The 18,549-nt window shown below is 40.2% G+C and overlaps 1 protein-coding gene and 1 non-coding gene across 2 annotated transcripts; one reads left to right on the top strand and one right to left on the bottom strand.

Moving 5' to 3' along the window:
- Nucleotides 1–2,607: 2,607 nt before the first annotated feature.
- cfap276 (cilia and flagella associated protein 276) lies at nucleotides 2,608–11,889 on the top strand. The gene is made up of 5 exons (XM_028796199.2): nucleotides 2,608–2,781; nucleotides 4,826–4,942; nucleotides 10,445–10,560; nucleotides 11,218–11,336; nucleotides 11,564–11,889. The coding sequence occupies exons 1-5, from the start codon at nucleotides 2,701–2,703 to the stop codon at nucleotides 11,632–11,634; spliced, it is 504 nt and encodes a 167-aa protein (XP_028652032.1). The 5' UTR covers nucleotides 2,608–2,700; the 3' UTR covers nucleotides 11,635–11,889.
- A 4,277-nt stretch (nucleotides 11,890–16,166) lies between these two features.
- Nucleotides 16,167–16,582, bottom strand: LOC114649763 (small Cajal body-specific RNA 2). Its single transcript, XR_003715908.1, has one exon. It is a non-coding gene; the product is annotated as a small Cajal body-specific RNA 2 (non-coding RNA).
- Between the last annotated feature and the right edge of the window lie 1,967 nt (nucleotides 16,583–18,549).

The raw sequence follows: 18,549 nt of genomic DNA, 5'->3' as shown, positions 1-18,549 counted from the left end.
TTCAATATACATATACATACATATATATATATATACATATACATACATATACATATATATATACATATACATACATATATATACACATATACATACATATATATATGCATATATACATATACATATATATATTTATACACATATACATATATATATACTGTATATTCTCTTTGTTGTTTCTGGCATTGAGTGTTGCTTGATGAGGAAAAAATGTTTTTTAATTACTTTAACATAAGGCTGCAGCATAACAAAATGTATAATAAAAGAAAGGGTCTGAATACTTTCTGAAGGCACTGCAAATATTTATATCTGTTCATAATCCAATTGAAAAAGCTGGGTATTTTTGGGACTTCTGTCAGTTGCCAAAATTTGGTTGTGTGTCTCTTGCCATTTAGAAATTGGAATATTAGACTTAGGAATGGATGATAATCTTGTTTGGCAGGCGCATGGAACGTCATTTGTGCCAAAATGAATTAAAAAAGGTAAATAACCACATGAAAAAGTGCAATGATATTTATAAACGAGGCATTACTGTATATTTTGAGTACTAGGGTGTTGTACCGTGTTAGCCATTATGAATGTAGAGAAAAGCCAAGCAAAATGACACCTTTTATTGGCTAACTAAAAAGATTACAATATGCAAGCTTTCGAGGCAACTCAGGCCCCTTCTTCAGGCAAGATGTAATTGATTGTCATTTTGCTTGGCTTTTCTGTACATTTTGAAAAAGTGCAACTGTATAAAAGATTGATTGATTGATAGACAATAAAACCAGCCTGAAGAGACATTTTGAACAAAATTAGTTTTTGAAATGTGCCGTCTCACTAGCAAACATAGCCTCTGAAATAAGGTCGTTTTAAATAAAACCAGCAGAAGTCAAATTAAAAATCCCAGTAATAAAACGCTGAAGGAGCATTTATAATAAGATGTAGTATTGCCAAGTATTTTGTTGTGTTTACATCTATTTTACAAGGTTTATTTATTTATTTATTTAATTCAGCTTTTAACAAAACATTGGCTGCATTTTGCTTTGAGATTTAACACTAATTTGATGCTGTAACAGTAGAAGAGACAAAGCTTTGTACTGAATAATAAATGTCACTGTTTCAGTAGGTCTGTTTTGTATCTGTGTTTATTTGAACTCTTTCCTTAGGCCAGTAAACTACATAAGATATATTGAAAATGATCAAGATGGTATGCTAATTAAAAAGGTCCAGTTTTTTCAGAAAAAGGACCGTGTAAGAGGTGAGCTAGGCCCCTGTGTGATACGCTGCGCTACCTAACGGAATGTAATGTTCACGGCGCTCAGCGGACTAAAGTGACACGAGTTGTGGATGTGGCATGGGGCTGTCGAGTGGCTCAGTACTTCACCCAAGGCTGGAAGTGATAAATCTACATCCACTTCTGCATTTAAATGTAAAAGTATTACTCTCTCGCGTGTGGTCTCTCTCAGAGCACGTGGATCTTTAACATGACATTACAACTTTTTTTTGTATACATGTGGTAGTAGAGTCATGCTAAATAGCATTTTATACCAAATGTTAAAATTACAATACATGATCTGGGCAGCGTAGTTCTTAGCCCTGCTGCAGCACATAAACTAGGATTCAATTCTGACACTTTCTTTGTGGATAGCAGGTCTTGCCATGCCGTGCACATAGTTGTTTCTTATCCCATCAACCCTTGATGTGTTATGAAACCGAATGCATGGTCAGCATGGCAGAACACACAATCTACAAATAGGATTAGCCAAAAATTAAAAGAATACTGACAACGATTGACACCATCCAGCTACTTTCCAGAAAACGCGAGTCCACTTTATGCTCACTCCGATCATGTCCATTCATATCCGCTAATCAAAACAGGCGCACGTTCTTAGGCGGTGTAAAAACTGGTAGCACTCAGTAAAAAAATATGAAGCGTATGTATTGACATCTGCGACCTTTATGCAACTTCACAAGGCACATTATCGAGCAAACAATATTCCAGGACGACACTGGCATGGGAGAATGGTTAAAATTCTTAAAGTCTTTAAAAAGCGTTACAAATTTCATCCATCCATCTATCCATTTTCCAACCCGCTGAATCCGAACACAGGGTCACGGGGGTCTGCTGGAGCCAATCCCAGCCAACACAGGGCAGGAACCAATCCTGGGCAGGGTGCCAACCCACCGCAGGACACACACAAACACACCCACACACCAAGCACACACTAGGGCCAATTTAGAATCGCCAATCCACCTAACCTGCATGTCTTTGGACTGTGGGAGGAAACCGGAGCGCCCGGAGGAAACCCACGCAGACACGGGGAGAACATGCAAACTCCACGCAGGGAGGACCCGGGAATCGAACCCAGGTCCCCAGGTGTCCCAACTGCGAGGCACCAGCGCTACCCACTGCGCCGCGTTACAAATTTCAGGCATTATTAAATTATATAATTAGGACTACATTTTTGTTTTAATTATACTAACTTCAGCATTACATCACAATTAAAAGAACAACAATGAAAGAACGTAATGGTCGAGCGTTCTCAGAAATAATCAAGGAGCGTGGCGTGAGATGTGACGTCATAGGCAGGTGAATTTCAATACTGTGCGGAGCGCCGTCTCCATTCGTCTCTAAGCAACGCGTAAACATCGCGAAGCAGGCAGCAAGTCCTGCGTGTGAAGGAATTAGCATTTTCTGTCTGAAACTTTTACAAAATGCCATCGACTAGAGATCCTTTCCCTTTCCCAAAATATGAAAATGACGACAGTTTCATGGGAAGAGCAAAACGAGAGAAGGTGGGTTTTTAAAAAACTGACAATCGCCTCGTGCCGCCAGTTCATTTCAAGTATTCGAACCCGAGAGCGCACAAATGATGAAAAACACGTATGAGATAACAAAAAAATGAAGCGCATATCAAATCTCTTTCGCGAAGTAGTGGCGCTGGATATTGTAGTCACTAAGTCGCGTGACATCTTTTGTCTGTTTATTGGTTTTTCGACTGCACCGGTGTGACTCCACTTATTAAATAGTAGTCTTTCACCAAACTTTCAGTTTACTTTTGTCATTGAATCGAAATGCACTACAATTTAGATTAAGTAGAATTTGGACTAAGCTATTTAAATATTTGATGGACAGATAGATGGGAGTAATGTGCTATATAAGGATAGTAAGGAGTAATGTGCTATGGGGCAGTCTAATTTAGGATCGGGGCGTTCAGAAGACACCATTTTGTTTTGGAAAAAATACAGGCTATTTAAAATACTTTGTTTTATATTTCAGTGGAGTATATTTGAGTTTTCCCCCGTGACCCTTTGTTCGGATTCAGCGGGTTGGAAAATGGATGGATGGATATTTGAGTTTTTATTATTTAGTCTGTAAAAGTGTTGGTTTGTGTAAGTGCTAGTTATAAAGAATTTTGTTTTAACTCAAAAATGGAGATTTCATATGCTGGAAAATATCATATCTGAATTGGATAAAGTAGGTCTGAGAATGTCAGGTTATTCTATCCTATCTGAGCAACTGTGAACAGCATTCAAGAGCTGTGCTGGAAACTCATTCTATAGCCCTAGGGTTTCTACAACATTCCAGGACCTTCCAAACATTACTGTCAAATGCTACCGAGTATGGCTGTAAGGCCACCTAACATGAATTTTACAGTACCATGGAGTATAATGAAAAACACTCCAGAATTTAGAAGTATCCAGCAGCTAACTGGGTAGTCTGCATTTTTTAATATTTCTTTGGTATTCTGCAAAGAAAAAAGTGATCAGGATATTTTTTATATTAACAATATTTTCAAGGTTGAGTTTCCAGTCTAATAGTCTACATATGTATCTTAGTCTGATTTGAAACCTGGAATAAATTTATATAGTCTGAATAAAACCTTTAATTTCTTATAGGGTCTTTCTATAGTGAATTCTGTACCAAGGCACTCTACAAGTACAGTCCTCTAGTACATCTCTTTCCATATGCTTACAATTTATAGCCTTATAGGGTCCTTATTGTCACTTGTGCAGAGTACAGTAATGTTTGAAATCAGCGTGCAACACAATGCCAGGCTTATGGCGTACACCTGCCTTATTTCAGATGCACGTGAAAGTGCTGGCTTATGATCTCACAGCATGTAGAGGGGCCATACTCAACCTGTGTCTGATTACTTTTTTCCCCTTTGATATGCTGCTGATTGACAACATTAAAATTGACATGCTGAGAATGTGGGCACGTCAATCAACTGGCATATCATCCAAGCGTGGTAATCCAAGCTGTGCCTTTTTGCTGCAGTGTGACTTCTCATGGGGGTCACACTACACGTCGGTGATGGTGGTCAGGCTGGAAACCCATCCATCCATGTTTTATCTAGCTAGTGCAGGCTAATATGATGTACTGGAAACCATGTTATGGAACTGTTAAAATGCTCTCAGTTGTGATTTTCCAAAAATCAAAGTTAGAAGCAACGAAAATGTGTCCTACAAAGTGACATTTTCTTAAAATTGTGATCAACTTTACTTTTAATTCAATTCAGCTGGTTTTTGTACAGCACTCTTTACTGAGTGTAGAAACGGAGTACTGTGACAAGTTCTCAGGTAAAATACAAACTTGACAATTTACTAGTTACATAAGGAGTGCACATAAATGCACAGATTTGTTTAAACAGACAGCAAAACAAAGTACTTTAAAACTGATTAACACAAATTGAGGCCAGCCATATCTGCCCATTAATTAATTTTTGAACTATGGCTAGCTTATAAGAGAGGAGAGGAAAACAAAAACTTCATAGTTCTGGTTTTGAACACAGCATTGACACTACAAAGTTCTTCAATAAATTTCTTTTACTTTCAGGTTTCAGAGTTTTCTAAACCAACTCATCTAGCCCAGCAGGAGGACCCCTGGAATCGCCTAAACACCACTGCCACGCTTTCAAGCTCTCGCAGGGAGGTCTACCACTTTGACCCTGAGGTATTAGGAGAGATGGTCTAGTAGGCATGTTGCTGTAGAGATAGAAAGGCGCTTGTAATAATAGTGTGAATGACTGAATGCTCACTATTTAATAAATGACTTGTGGGAGGCAAATCTGCTCAAATGTCCTTTAATAATGTGAGGAGCAAAGGGTGGGGTGTGTATCTGTGGAGGTCGAGGCCCTACAATGCAATATGGTGAGATGTAGGGCCATAGTCATAGTTTAATCCCTGAATTAAGAGTCTGTTACTTATCCAGTCATTGGTTTGTCTGCCTCAGAAAAATACAGATATTTAAATTTGTAAGTTGTTACATAAAAGATTATTAAAAGCAGCAAATATTTAGAATTCTATTCAGCTTTTATTTCTAAATATTTAAAATTTAATGAAACATTTGAATGTTGTTAAATTGTTCCATATTGTAGGTGATTTTTGAGAATCACAGGATGAACTGAATATGAAAATTGTATTTTTATTAATAGAGGATTACAGTATATGACCCATTGAGCACTTTGCACAGGGTGCTGTAAAAAGTATAATTTAAGACAAATCTTGACTGGTTGCAATGTATGGTGACCAGGCCATATAAAAATCTGATACATCACATGGCACAGTAGCTAGTTTGGAAAATGACACAAGTCCCTTTTAGAAGCCATACTATATGTTCTGATTGATCACAAATGAACATTTTGTTTGGTATTGTGCACAGTATGAGCATTTACTTGGCCATCATGTGACAGTGTAATTTGTCAGTCATGCCCTCCTAACAAAGCAAAACTTTTCAAATTGGAATTCCATTTGGGAGTCGGAGTCATTTCAATACTTCTAACCAGGTTTTATATGCTATCTTAGGGCCACAGTGAAATCTCTACAGTAAAAGCCATTTCCCGCTATTAATAAAGCAATGTATTGAATCCTATGCCTCTTTAAATCTCTCATCCTACCCGGCAGGAAGCCCCCAGGAACCACCTAGCAGCAGGCACTGGCTTCTAATGTGGAGAGCAAAAACCTGTAACCACTTGAGGCCTTCTAGGATAAAGACTAGAAATCTCTACCTCAGGTCATTAGATAAGCTTTTAGCTGAAACTTTGCATCCCTAGAAAGTTCCTATATACTCTATGTATATCTCTATTATAAAAAAAAAATCTTGGGAGGGAGACGAGGCGTGATCTTCTCGGAAGACAATCTGACGTCCCGCGAGAGACACTAACATCACACGAGACAAGGTAGTAAAACAGAAGGACAGCTGCTGTACAGGCTTTTAAGTGGTTGACACGCAGTGCAACAAGCAGAACATGCACTTCTGCAGCAGCTGCACAAAGCCAGCAGCTGATACATCCGCATCTCCTTAGTGAGTGTTCAGCTCCCCCACATTACAACGCGAGTGGGAGAGAAGCGAAGTGGCAGGAGCGTAGCGCGTAGCAGAGTTGAGCGAAGCGATCAAGACGTGATCATCTCGGAGAGACACTTTGATGTCACGTGAGACTAGACATTACAACTTTAGGAAGCAAAACCCATGAGATGGTGACTTTTGCATGTCATGCCCTCCTTACAAACAATTCAAAACAAGTTCACGGAGATCTAACCTAGCAGTCATTGGAATGCTTTTGGCAGACAAACTTCAGGTGCTCCCAGCTCTTAAAACAACAAGCGACAAGCAGAACACGCAGCTTGCCAGCAGCAGCAGCAGCAAGCCAGCAGATGATCCGACCGCATCTCCTTAGCATGCGTTCAGCCCCCCACCCTTCACAACACGAGCAGCACGTCCCGCAAGAAAGAGATTTAACAAATATTCTTTTTAAAAAGTTTGAAAGTAAAAGTGAAAATAATGCATATGTAACAATTCCCATGAAAATAACAATCTCTTTAAATTGTATATCCGGTAAACCAAACCCGGGGGTGGTGAGCAAAGTGAGCAGGGGTCGGAGCCTCCTAGTGTATGTATATATATATATATATATATATCTATTATACAAAAAAATTTTGGGTCTAGATGTGATCATCTCAGGGAGACACTTTGAAGTCCCACGATACAAGGAAGTGAGACAGTAGGACAGCTGCTGTACAGGCTTTTAAATGATCATTGCGAAGCGCGACTTTCAGATCATGCATCACGGCAGCAGCTAGCAGACAGCCAGCAGCTGATCAGTCCACCTCTCCTTAGTGTGTGTTCATGCCCCCCACGCGAACGGCAGAGACGCGAAGTGTCCAGCGTGAACCATGCCCCCTGGGGTGGGGGAGCAAAGCGAGTGGGGGGGGGGCACAGCCCCCTAGTATGTGTGTATATATAGAGTGCATCCAGAAAGTATTCACAGCGCATCACTTTTTCCACATTTTGTTATGTTACAGCCTTATTCCAAAATGGATTAAACTCATTTTTTTCCTCAGAATTCTACACACAACACCCCATAATGACAATGTGAAAAAAGTTTACTTGAGATTTTTGCAAATTTATTAAAAATAAAAAAACTGAGAAAGCACATGTACATAAGTATTCACAGCCTTTGCCATGAAGCTCAAAATTGAGCTCAGGTGCATCCTGTTTCTCCTGATCATCCTTGAGATGTTTCTGCAGCTTAATTGGAGTCCACCTGTGGTAAATTCAGTTGATTGGACATGATTTGGAAAGGCACACACCTGTCTATATAAGGTCCCACAGTTGACAGTTCATGTCAGAGCACAAACCAAGCATGAAGTCAAAGGAATTGTCTGTAGACCTCCAACACAGGATTGTCTCAAGGCACAAATCTGGGGAAGGTTACAGAAAAATTTCTGCTGCTTTGAAGGTTCCAATGAGCACAGTGGCCTCCATTATCCATAAGTGGAAGAAATTAGAAACCACCAGGACTCTTCCTAGAGCTGGCCGGCCATCTAAACTGAGCAATAGGGGGAGAAGGGCCTTAGTCAGGGAGGTGACCAAGAAACCGATGATCACTCTGTCAGAGCTCCAGAGGTCCTCTGTGGAGAGAGGAGAATCTTCCAGAAGGACAACCATCTCTGCAGCAATCCACCAATCAGGCCTATATGGTAGAGTGGCCAGATGGAAGCCACTCCTTAGTAAAAGGCACATGGCAGCCCGCCTGGAGTTTGCCAAAAGGAACCTGAAGGACTCTCAGACCATGAGAAAGAAAATTCTCTGGTCTGATGAGACAAAGATTGAACTCTTTGGTGTGAATGCCAGGCGTCACGTTTGGAGGAAACCAGGCACCACTCATCACCAGGCCAATACCATCCCTACAGTGAAGCATGGTGGTGGCAGCATCATGCTGTGGGGATGTTTTTTCAGCGGCAGGGACTGAGAGACTAGTCAGGATAAAGGGAAAGATGACTGCAGCAATGTACAGAGACATCCTGGATGAAAACCTGCTCCAGAGCGCTCTTGACCTCAGACTGGGGCGACGGTTCATCTTTCAGCAGGACAACGACCCTAAGCACACAGCCAAGATATCAAAGGAGTGGCTTCAGGACAACTCTGTGAATGTCCTTGAGTGGCCCAGCCAGAGCCCAGACTTGAATCCGATTGAACATCTCTGGAGTGATCTTAAAATGGCTGTGCACCGACGCTTCCCATCCAACCTGATGGAGCTTGAGAGGTACTGCAAAGAGGAATGGGCGAAACTGGCCAAGGATAGGTGTGCCAAGCTTGTGGCATCATATTCAAAAGGACTTGAGGCTGTAATTGCTGCCAAAGGTGCATCGACAAAGTATTGAGCAAAGGCTGTGAATACTTATGTACATGTGATTTCTCAGTTTTTTTATTTTTAATAAATTTGCAAAAACCTCAAGTAAACTTTTTTCACGTTGTCATTATGGGGTGTTGTGTGTAGAATTCTGAGGAAAAAAATGAATTTAATCCATTTTGGAATAAGGCTGTAACATAACAAAAGGTGGAAAAAGTGATGCACTGTGAATACTTTCCGGATGCACTGTATATTATATATATATATATATATATATATATACACACACACACATACATACATACACATATATACACACACACACACATATATATTCATCCATCCTCTTCCGCTTATCCGAGGTCAGGTCGGGGGGGCCAGCAGCTTGAGCACAGATACCCAGACTTCCCTCTCCCCGGCCACTTCTTCTAGCTCTTCCGGGAGAATCCCGAGGCGTTCCCAGGCCCGCCGAGAGACATAGTCTTTGAGTGAGAGGCTGAATTTATTTGAAAACTGAGAAAGGAGCTATCACTTAACATCTCCTTAGTTAATGTCACAGGAAGATGCAGCCTGCACCGGCAGCATTGGGTACAAATCTGGAGACCACCTTAACAGGGCAACTGTCCCACACCCTCCACATGCACAAACAGCCTCCTTGTAACCCTTTCAAACACTGATATTCTTAAATGCCACCTTCCAAGTCTTCTTTAACATTTAGTGATGGTTGCTGCTTGGCTTGTAGCACACTTAGCCGGTGCTGCCTCACACCCACAGAAGACCTGATTAAAATCCCAGCCTAGTCATTGTCTGTGTCTGTCTGGGTTTTCCTCATCCATCTCAAAACCACTGCGGTTAAGTTAATCAGCGACCATAAACATGCCAATATGTGTGGCAATGTCAACTGGCACAACACCCAGAAAATGGGTGGATTGACTTGAACTGTCATTACCCCAACTTGAGCAGTACATCATGAACCAGTCTGTCAGTTGTTTGGATTTGGCTACTTTACCATAATGCTCCCTGTCATTTTCAAAGGCTCTGTATAAAACAGATTGACTTATTAAAGACATTACCTCCAAATATTTTCATCTGAAGAAATCAACCCAGGATAACAGAACTGAGCTTAAAGCTGAAATCACAATGTGTAATCAAGAACAAGAGACAGAAAAAGTTAGAATTCCAATTATTTAATGAGCCTCTTTTTCCATAGGTGTCAAAAAACAGTTCCTTAAGCAATGTTGCTATTTAAATTAAAATATATCGGACTAGACAACTAGATCCACCATAAATGCATTCAGGTCATTTTCATTATTTCTGTGTGGGTTATGACCACAGGCTCATGGATATTTTCCACCCGATTCCTGATTACTGTTACTTTTTGTAAATTACTACAAAGCTGCAATGTCCTTCTGCTAGCTAAAACTGTGTTCACAAGCACCCAGTCTCTTATTCTGCTAGACACACCAAAGAGAATACCACACTGCATTTTGCTATTAGGGAACTTCAATGATATACCATATTCTGTGTCCTATTTAGTAAAACCTGGATCCAGCTCAAACTCCTAGATCCTGCAATTCCCCAACACCTTGAGTTATATGTAAGACATGGCCAATTCTCATCATAGTCAATTATCAGAAATACATTATAGACTCTGGGCTCCCATAACTGACAAAAGTTGAGTAGGGTCAAACCATTTCTTCTTTACAGCTTTTGCTATACGTATCAATCTATATGTGGCACGGTACCACTAGCTCTTGATAGCTGAACCCAAATGTCACTTGTAGGCATAAATACAAATGGCAACTCTCTTTTCTGGCTCCTAGGCACCCAGGGACAATTTGGATTTTGTTCTGAAGACAACATACAATCATCATGAGGAATTGCTTAGAGATAAAAATCAGACTGTTATACAGAAGGAAACTGTTACTGAGGACCATGGGTGAGTTTAGAATAAAATTATTAAAATTAATTTAGCTGGAGTACATCTTTTTCTACTAGAAGAGATTTGGCACCATTTAGAAGAACAATTTTACTCTACTAAAATAAGCACAGAAGTGAGCAGCTATGTTAAGTTTTTGCTAAGCTGCAGTAATCCTATTATATGAAGGTATATAAAATTAAACATTTACATATATTTGAAAGGTACATTATTACTATTGGATGTATGGACCATGATGAAAGGAATTTTTCACAACAAAAAAAAAAAAAAACACAAAACCACATCTAACACATTTTGCAAGTTCATCAGTTGCATTGAATACATCTTTCACATTAAATTCATAAAAGCATATTTAAAAACAGAAGTGCTGTACAAAGAAGCATTCAAATAACAATACAATCACACAGAAGTGGATAAATAAAATAACCAATTAAAACATCCCCCACAATCCCAGAGTATTTATACCTTCCCAGTTTCCATCCAAGCCTGGGTGTGTGCACAAATAGGTCCCACCATGGATGGGCGTGGTGCCCCCATCCATTCCCTTGACTTGTTACTAGTGCCGCTATAATACGCACTGGCCCAATTCACCCGTGAATTGGATTAAGCGGGTTTGAGAATTTCTTGTTTTTCATACCCCAATATGTATCATTACAGGAGGATTTTGAAGAATCGTGTCAAAGAAGTTCCTTCTCCCACTGAAGCTGAAAAATATGCAACAAGGCTGTGGGTGAGCCCTGCAAAGCAGTCTATTCACAACATTGGGGGAGCAATAGGTGAGTAGGAGCAGAACCCTGTAACACTACCACCTGGAAATCACAAGAACGCTTCATTGCCAGATTTATTTATCTATTGCTGATGCAAACTGAACGATATTAAGGCAGCAATACTGTTACACAACTCGTAGTAGCCAGCAACTGTAAAAGTGACCTGTCAAAAAATACATAACCACCAGCTGGTATAGACATAGATCTACCTGAAAATGTTTGCTTTTCTTTTCCAGAAAGTCATCACAGTGCTTCCACGAACAGGGGTTATTCAAGGAAACATGACGGAGGATTCTACTGCACCTAACAGTCCTGTATTTTGTGGGTCTTCTTCTCACCTTATATAACAGAAATCAATGCAAGATGCCTCCAGCATTAATCCAGTTTTAAAAACAATACAATGTAACAAGCAATAGTCCCCTTTCACTATTAACATACCACTGAAAAAAAACATGTAACACCAGAATAACTGGAATTAGTTTTGTAATGAATTCTGCATTCAAGAAGGAAATGTACAAATATACAATATTGTGAAACATTTAATAAAGCATCTTAAAATAAATCATGAAAAAAATATTTAATAAAGCTCAATGGGAGGGACAATATCTACAAATAAATTGAGCAGGCAGTGTAAGTAGCACATTAAACAAGTACATGTAACAATAATGAAATTAACCACAAAAATCCTGAGAGAATCATCTGGAATGGTAGAAATGTTTAAATTTAAGTTCTATAACCTTTGGTTCCATACTCTAATGCAGGGGTAGGCAACGTCGGTCCTGGAGTGCCACAGTATGTGCAGGTTTTTGTTCCAACCCAGTTCCTTAACGAGAACTCAATTATTGCTGATGAAGCACATATTGCTTAAGTGACATTTTAATGCTTCATTTTAGTGGTCTCGCTTGTTAAGGTTCTCCAACCTTAATTGCTTATTTCAATCTTAAACTGCTGCATTCAGTGTTTTAATTGCTCCTTATTAGCAATAAGATGTTAAACAGGGGTAGGCAATGTCGGTCCTGGTGAGCCGCAGTGGCTACAGGTTTTCATTCAACTCAATTGCTTAATTAGAAACCAATCATTGTCAATCTCAGACCTTATTTAATTTTATGGCTTGTTAGTCTGTGCAATGTAAGGCTTTTATATCGTAGATTTTTTTCCTTTCCAAGGATATCATCCAAATGATTTGAAGCCTAAAACAAATCATTTTCAGTCTGTCACATTTTTCTATTAAGTGTTTTATTAAATCAAACCGTGCATGATGAACACACACAGATGTAATTGGAAAAAAGCTAGCTGGAGAACTGCTGGCTGCTTTGTCTTTTACATCTTATTGCTAATAAGGAGCAATTAAAACACTGAATGCAGCAGTTTAAGATTGAAATAAGCAATTAAGGTTGGAGAACCTTAACAAGCGAGACCACTAAAATGAAGCATTAAAATGTCACTTAAGCAATATGTGCTTCATCAGCAATAATTGAGTTCTCATTAAGGAACTGGGTTGGAACAAAAACCTGCACATACTGCAGCTCTCCAGGACCGACGTTGCCTACCCCTGCTCTAATGGATGCCACACAAGGTCTGGGCCTTGTGTATAAAATCTTGCTTAGATTCCATTCTGAACCTTTGCTTATGAAAATAAACCATTCACAAAAAAAATCAATTTATAATACCATGTGTAAGCCCGGTTCCACACCAAGTTTCTTTATAAATCTCAGATGACCTAAACGCTGCCCACATGTGCATCCACTCCCTGTGACCCCATCAGTAACCATATAGCTTAAAAACAGTTTGAATATACAAGACCTAATTACCATATAAATGTGCCCATGTTCCAGTGACATCTATAACACAAATCACAGAACAACTAAGGGAAAAGGCAGAGAAAGAAACTTCTACGAAAGCAAACTTAAAGTATTATTGACCATAAGTGGAGAACTACAAAAATAGTTTGCCGGTCTCTCTGCAGGGGTCACCAACAAAAGCTTTGGGGGGCGGGGGGGAGGGTGTTTCTCATTACATTCACCATACAAACATCTTAGAATTGCCATTGCACTGAAGTCCTGAGGGACAGCGTCTGGGTCATCAACTAGACACAAGGCTGACCCAGTGATTAGTGAAAACTGGCAAATAAAAAGCTGCAGCAAAACTGGCACTCTGCAGGGGAACTTGCAAACCACTGCTTTACACGATTTTGTCATTTCATAAGAACAAAATAACATGGAAGATTTCAAAAAAGGTAGTTTTATTGAAAGCAGTCATTATACAAAAGACTTGATTAATTGAATAGTTTTTATTCATAAAATGACATACTGGAGCCCAGTCTTAAAGTTTTGGCACAAGCCACGGCATTTGGCAGGACGATCATAGTGCTCCACCTGAGCTGCCTTTGGTGTACCTTTTAGTTTCGAGTCTCAAGGTAAACTGCCCTGGGGAAAAAAGGAGATATTCTCCATTAGCATGAAATACGGGACTTTCTGGGCAATGTGTGTGGAACCTCTCATTCCCCAAGGAACTTGGGAATGCTTTTGCAGGTTAGTTGCATTTTGAAACTAGCCGCAGCAACAAGTTTTAATAAGTTACACAATACTCTCAAACCTCTTTAATCTCATTTGGCATCATGAAAGGCAGAAGCCTGTTGAGACAGCACCAGGTACAAAGAGGAACCAGCACTAGATAGGTTTCCAGAATCCACACAAACTGCTAATTGACCACCTAACCTGCAAACACAGTATTTTGGCTATCAAAAGAACCCACAACAGGAAACTGGTTCACTCCTCGCAGCACCACCATGCCAATCTTCTTTTGGCTGCTCCCGTTTGGGGATGCCACAGCAGATCATCGTCTTCCATATCTTTGTCCACTGCATCTTTTTCTGTTACAATCGATTGGAGAGGGAAAAAAAAAAAACTGCAAACTGAAACAAGCTATACTGACTCGTCTGACTTTTGCTGGTACTTAAACTGATTCTCGTGTTCATACCGGAAGGTTATTTTGCAAGTTTCATCAAGACAATATTTGTTTTCAGTTTTAAGGTAATCACTTATACGGACATTTGTCCATGCATCAATTTTCCATATCCACTTTATATAGAGTAGAGTGGTTGTAACTGGAGTCTATACCAGCAAGCAAATGGCACAAATCCATGGCAGAACAGAGATATTGATGGATAGACAGACAGCAAGCAACTGTATAAGATGCAGATCACTTATTTTTACTTTAATCCATTAAGAGCCTTATTCACATGAATTCAAGGGGGAAAAAAAACAAACAGTCCAACACAAAAGGAACTTCGGTGGAAAATGAAGCTTCCAATGCATAATTGACTCGCAAAGCTATAATCACGTCATGCGTTTCCATATACAACTTTACTTCAGATATTTGAGTTCTGAAAGTCCCAGACGAGACCTGACTGCGTAAGTCTACCGAGATGATGTCTACATGACTGGGGCTGATGTCTTCCTACACTAATCGACTTTATAGGTCTGCAATCCCGTGTGAACCAACGAATAATAAAACGGTGCGCAACTAAATTTAACAGTTGTAAGAACCAATTAACCTCGCAGAAGCTTGTTCCTTGAAAAATAAGACGGTAAATTCGAATAGTAAAACAACTAATCAGTCCGGTTTCATCGTAAGATTCTCAAGAGTTCGAAATGTCGTGCGCGCGTGCACGACACGCATTAGACTTTTTTTAAACCCAGCTTTTCAAATGATTACAGGCACTGCTGTGCACATACACAGAAAAGCGGGATACATGCTGCAGCGATGAATAGCGTGTGCGTGTCCGAGTGGGCGCGATGGAACAAAAGCGGGAGCGGCCAAGAACGGGCTCCACTTTATAGTCGGAATGTCGGTCAAATTGTTTCGCTACAATTAACTAATACCTTTACCTCAGCAATAACCATCAGTGGCGCATAACGTTCAGCGGGTGTTACAGTAATATACCCAAATAGACAGAACCTAGTTTGTCCTCCGGGAAATTAATTTGTTCCACACATTCTACAAGTGTGAGTTTTTGTTTTTACTACAAAACGTATTTTGAAAAAAAGATCGATGCTAAATTCGTTGCGCCATTACAAATAGGGATGGCATTTTGGATACGCTTGCGTGTGCGCGATCTTGTAGAAAAGTGAACCTAAGTAAACAAAACGGTAAAACAAAAGGACAAGAGTAGTACAACCAAGGATTTGAACGTGAATAAGTAATAAATGAATAGCGCCGCGTATCGTAGATAACTCATAACTACATCAGTTTACTTTTTACAAAGGTAGCTTTCATAAATGGACTCGGTTAATTCATTTGTATAGGATACAGCAATGGCTACAACGCCTTGGCTTTAAATGCTATAACCCTTGCAATTCCTTCCGTGGAGTTTTACTCTGCCAAACCTTTCATCAACTGTAATCTCTGACTCCACTGTTCAAGTTTTTTAATTCGATCCGATGGCACAGCTTCTTCGGCCTAGCGAGTGCTACACACCACCAACCTAAACAACTGGAGCTACACCAACTCCCCAAAGTCATAACCTCACCTTCCAGGCCGATCCACGATGGTCCAGACCATCCCGTTTATCTCCGTTCAATAACTTTGTTCTGGGGATTTTATTGAAATCACACAACATTCCATACAAATAATTTTTTTTACAAAAATAGAATCGAAAACTAATCAACCCCCACCCCAATAATGCGCAAATTTTAGTCTAACTACCAACGAACCTTGTAGGTAAGATTTATCACTCCCTTCTGTCCCAGGCCCGGCGGTTTCCTTTGCGGTTTTATCCCTGAACTCTTAAGATATTCTAACGATGGCGGCTGCTAGGTTAGCCATCTCAGTTTGCGGCCAGGTCAGAATCGCCTCTATACTCACAGGTCGGCCCATTCCCCCGGAGTATATCACCCTGGGTTCATCACCGGCCTAGTATATCTGATCAATTCATCATGCCCGGTCCACAAGTGGATGTGCCTCGTTTACAGCAGCCGCCGTTCGCTCAACGCTGCTAAAACAGCTTGCTTGGCAGCCTTTTATCATCTCAGAGCCATGGTGAGGCTTTCTGGCTCCAATCAAATAAGATCACGGTGTAGATTTTTATATAAAATAAAAAAAAATCACACATACTCACATCCAAACATACTCTTTCTCACACGCTCTCATTCTCTCACACATACACGCGACCACTTCCTCCTGAAGCACTGGGCACGTGAATTTAAAGTTAAAAGCAATGCATTCTGGGAAAGGGAAGACACGCGTCCGTCATAAGTCGTGTATGGTGCCCTCTATCGCACTGGCGGACATTACTCTGCTTTAAAACTGTAGAGTGAAAGATACCTGGCTAGTCCAGTAGCGGACAAAAACCCACGAAGAGAACGTGAGAACTCCACAGAGAGAGTAAATGGGTTGGGATTCAGACCCAAACTTCTGCAACAGCGAGTCAACAGCGCTAACCCACCCGTCACCACAAAAAAAATAAAAAAAAATTCAATTGCTGTCTCTTCAAATTAGATTTACTAGGTCAATCTTTTCTGTAAATTTCTTATAGGAAGTCTATTATTGCAGATGGCAGGAGTCAGCCAGATTTTGACTTTGGACTACAAGACGCGTATTTTGTCTAGAACATGTATGTTAGGTTATTTGGTGACTATAAACTGGCCGTGTAGGAGTACGAGTATGGGTGTGTACGTGTTTGCAATAAACTGGTTCTCGCCCAGGGCTTTTGGTCCAGGCTCCCACCTCTGCAACCCTGAACAGGAACAGTGGGCATAATTGCCAGAAAGACACTGAGAGAAATTAGAATCTATAACAGAAGTTTATTTGACATTAATGGATAGCATAGTGGAGAGTACCGTTGCATAACGGTGGCATTAAGTTCTTTTCATGACACTGTGGGGCACCAGTGGGCCCGAGTTTTAGCACTGCTTTATTAAAGAAAGTGCTATTACCATCTCATCTTTTTTGGGGAAATAGTTGTTTTCTCAACTTGTTTGACATTGTAATAGGAGTTGATATGGGCCCTATTGGTATGTGGGCTATTCTAATTTTAATTAGCCCTATAGAAAATGGGTTGCGAGTGAAGTGTTAACGCTTAATTGGAATTACCTGAATTCCTGCATTAATTACTCACAGAAGTGTGATGTTTCAACCCTAGTAACAAAAAACAATTTTTTAAACAACACAAAGAATTGGATATCCTCTCAACATATTGTTTAAACTTTCTTAGTTCTTGTAGCAAAATGCATGTTGAACCCTTTTAGTTATTTAGTAACTGGCAGAATCTGAGTTAGCAGCAGTAACCTCCAAAAAACACTTCCTGTAGTTGATGAGCTGACTTACACCACAGTTTGTAGGATATTTTTTTTAGCATACTTTCTTACAAAACTGCTCCAGTTCATTTATATTTCCGGGATTCTTGTATTGCACACTGCACTTTTGCCATTACCTTTGCAGGGCATCCACTGCTGTAGAAAGAAGAAACAGTGCTGGATTTCCTCCATTTGCAGATACAGTAAGTGTGCTGTGGATTGAGGACCACTCAGATATTTAAAACTGCTTTGTGTCCTTATCCAGCTTTACGCATTTAAGGAATTCTTTATCTTCAAAAGTGTTCTGGTATTTCAAGATTTACATGACAAGATCTCCATCATGAATAACACTGTGATGTGACACAAATCCAAAGACCTTTTGCTTTTCTCTGTTCCGTTCATTATAATTTGCAGTACTCCAGCGTATGTACTCTGTCATTAAAAGCAGAGTAACATCGGCCCATATTTAGCCCACATAATTCAGAGCAAGGTCTGTGGGGGTTTGGAGGGATGCTGATGCCTATCTCAACTAGCAAAGGGCTGACGACAGGAACAAACCCTTCACAAGGCACCAGTCCATCACAGGGCAAACACACATCCACCCCCGCCTCCATACTCTAGGGCCATTTTAGCATCGCCAATTCACATAACCTGCATGTGTTTAGGCAGTGGGAGGGAAAGCAGCACATGGTGGAAGCAGATACAGATGCATGGAGAACATGCAAACTCGATGCAGGGAGGACCTGGGATGTAAACTCTGGTTTCCTTACTGCGAGGCACTGCCCTAGCAGTGTAAAGGTAATGACAAATTGAGGATACACAAGTGGATGGCATTTCTCAGTTGTTAGAAACATTTCAGAATAGGAACAAGCAAACAGCAAATTCCAAAGGCCAGGTTTAGGAAATAAGGCACTAGTGAACAGACT

The sequence above is a fragment of the Erpetoichthys calabaricus genome, chromosome 3, assembly GCF_900747795.2.
Source record: "Erpetoichthys calabaricus chromosome 3, fErpCal1.3, whole genome shotgun sequence".
Classification (NCBI taxonomy): Eukaryota; Metazoa; Chordata; class Cladistia; order Polypteriformes; family Polypteridae; genus Erpetoichthys; species Erpetoichthys calabaricus.
The sequence above is the reverse complement of the archived record's forward strand: the minus strand, read 5'-3'. Positions and strand labels throughout refer to the sequence as shown.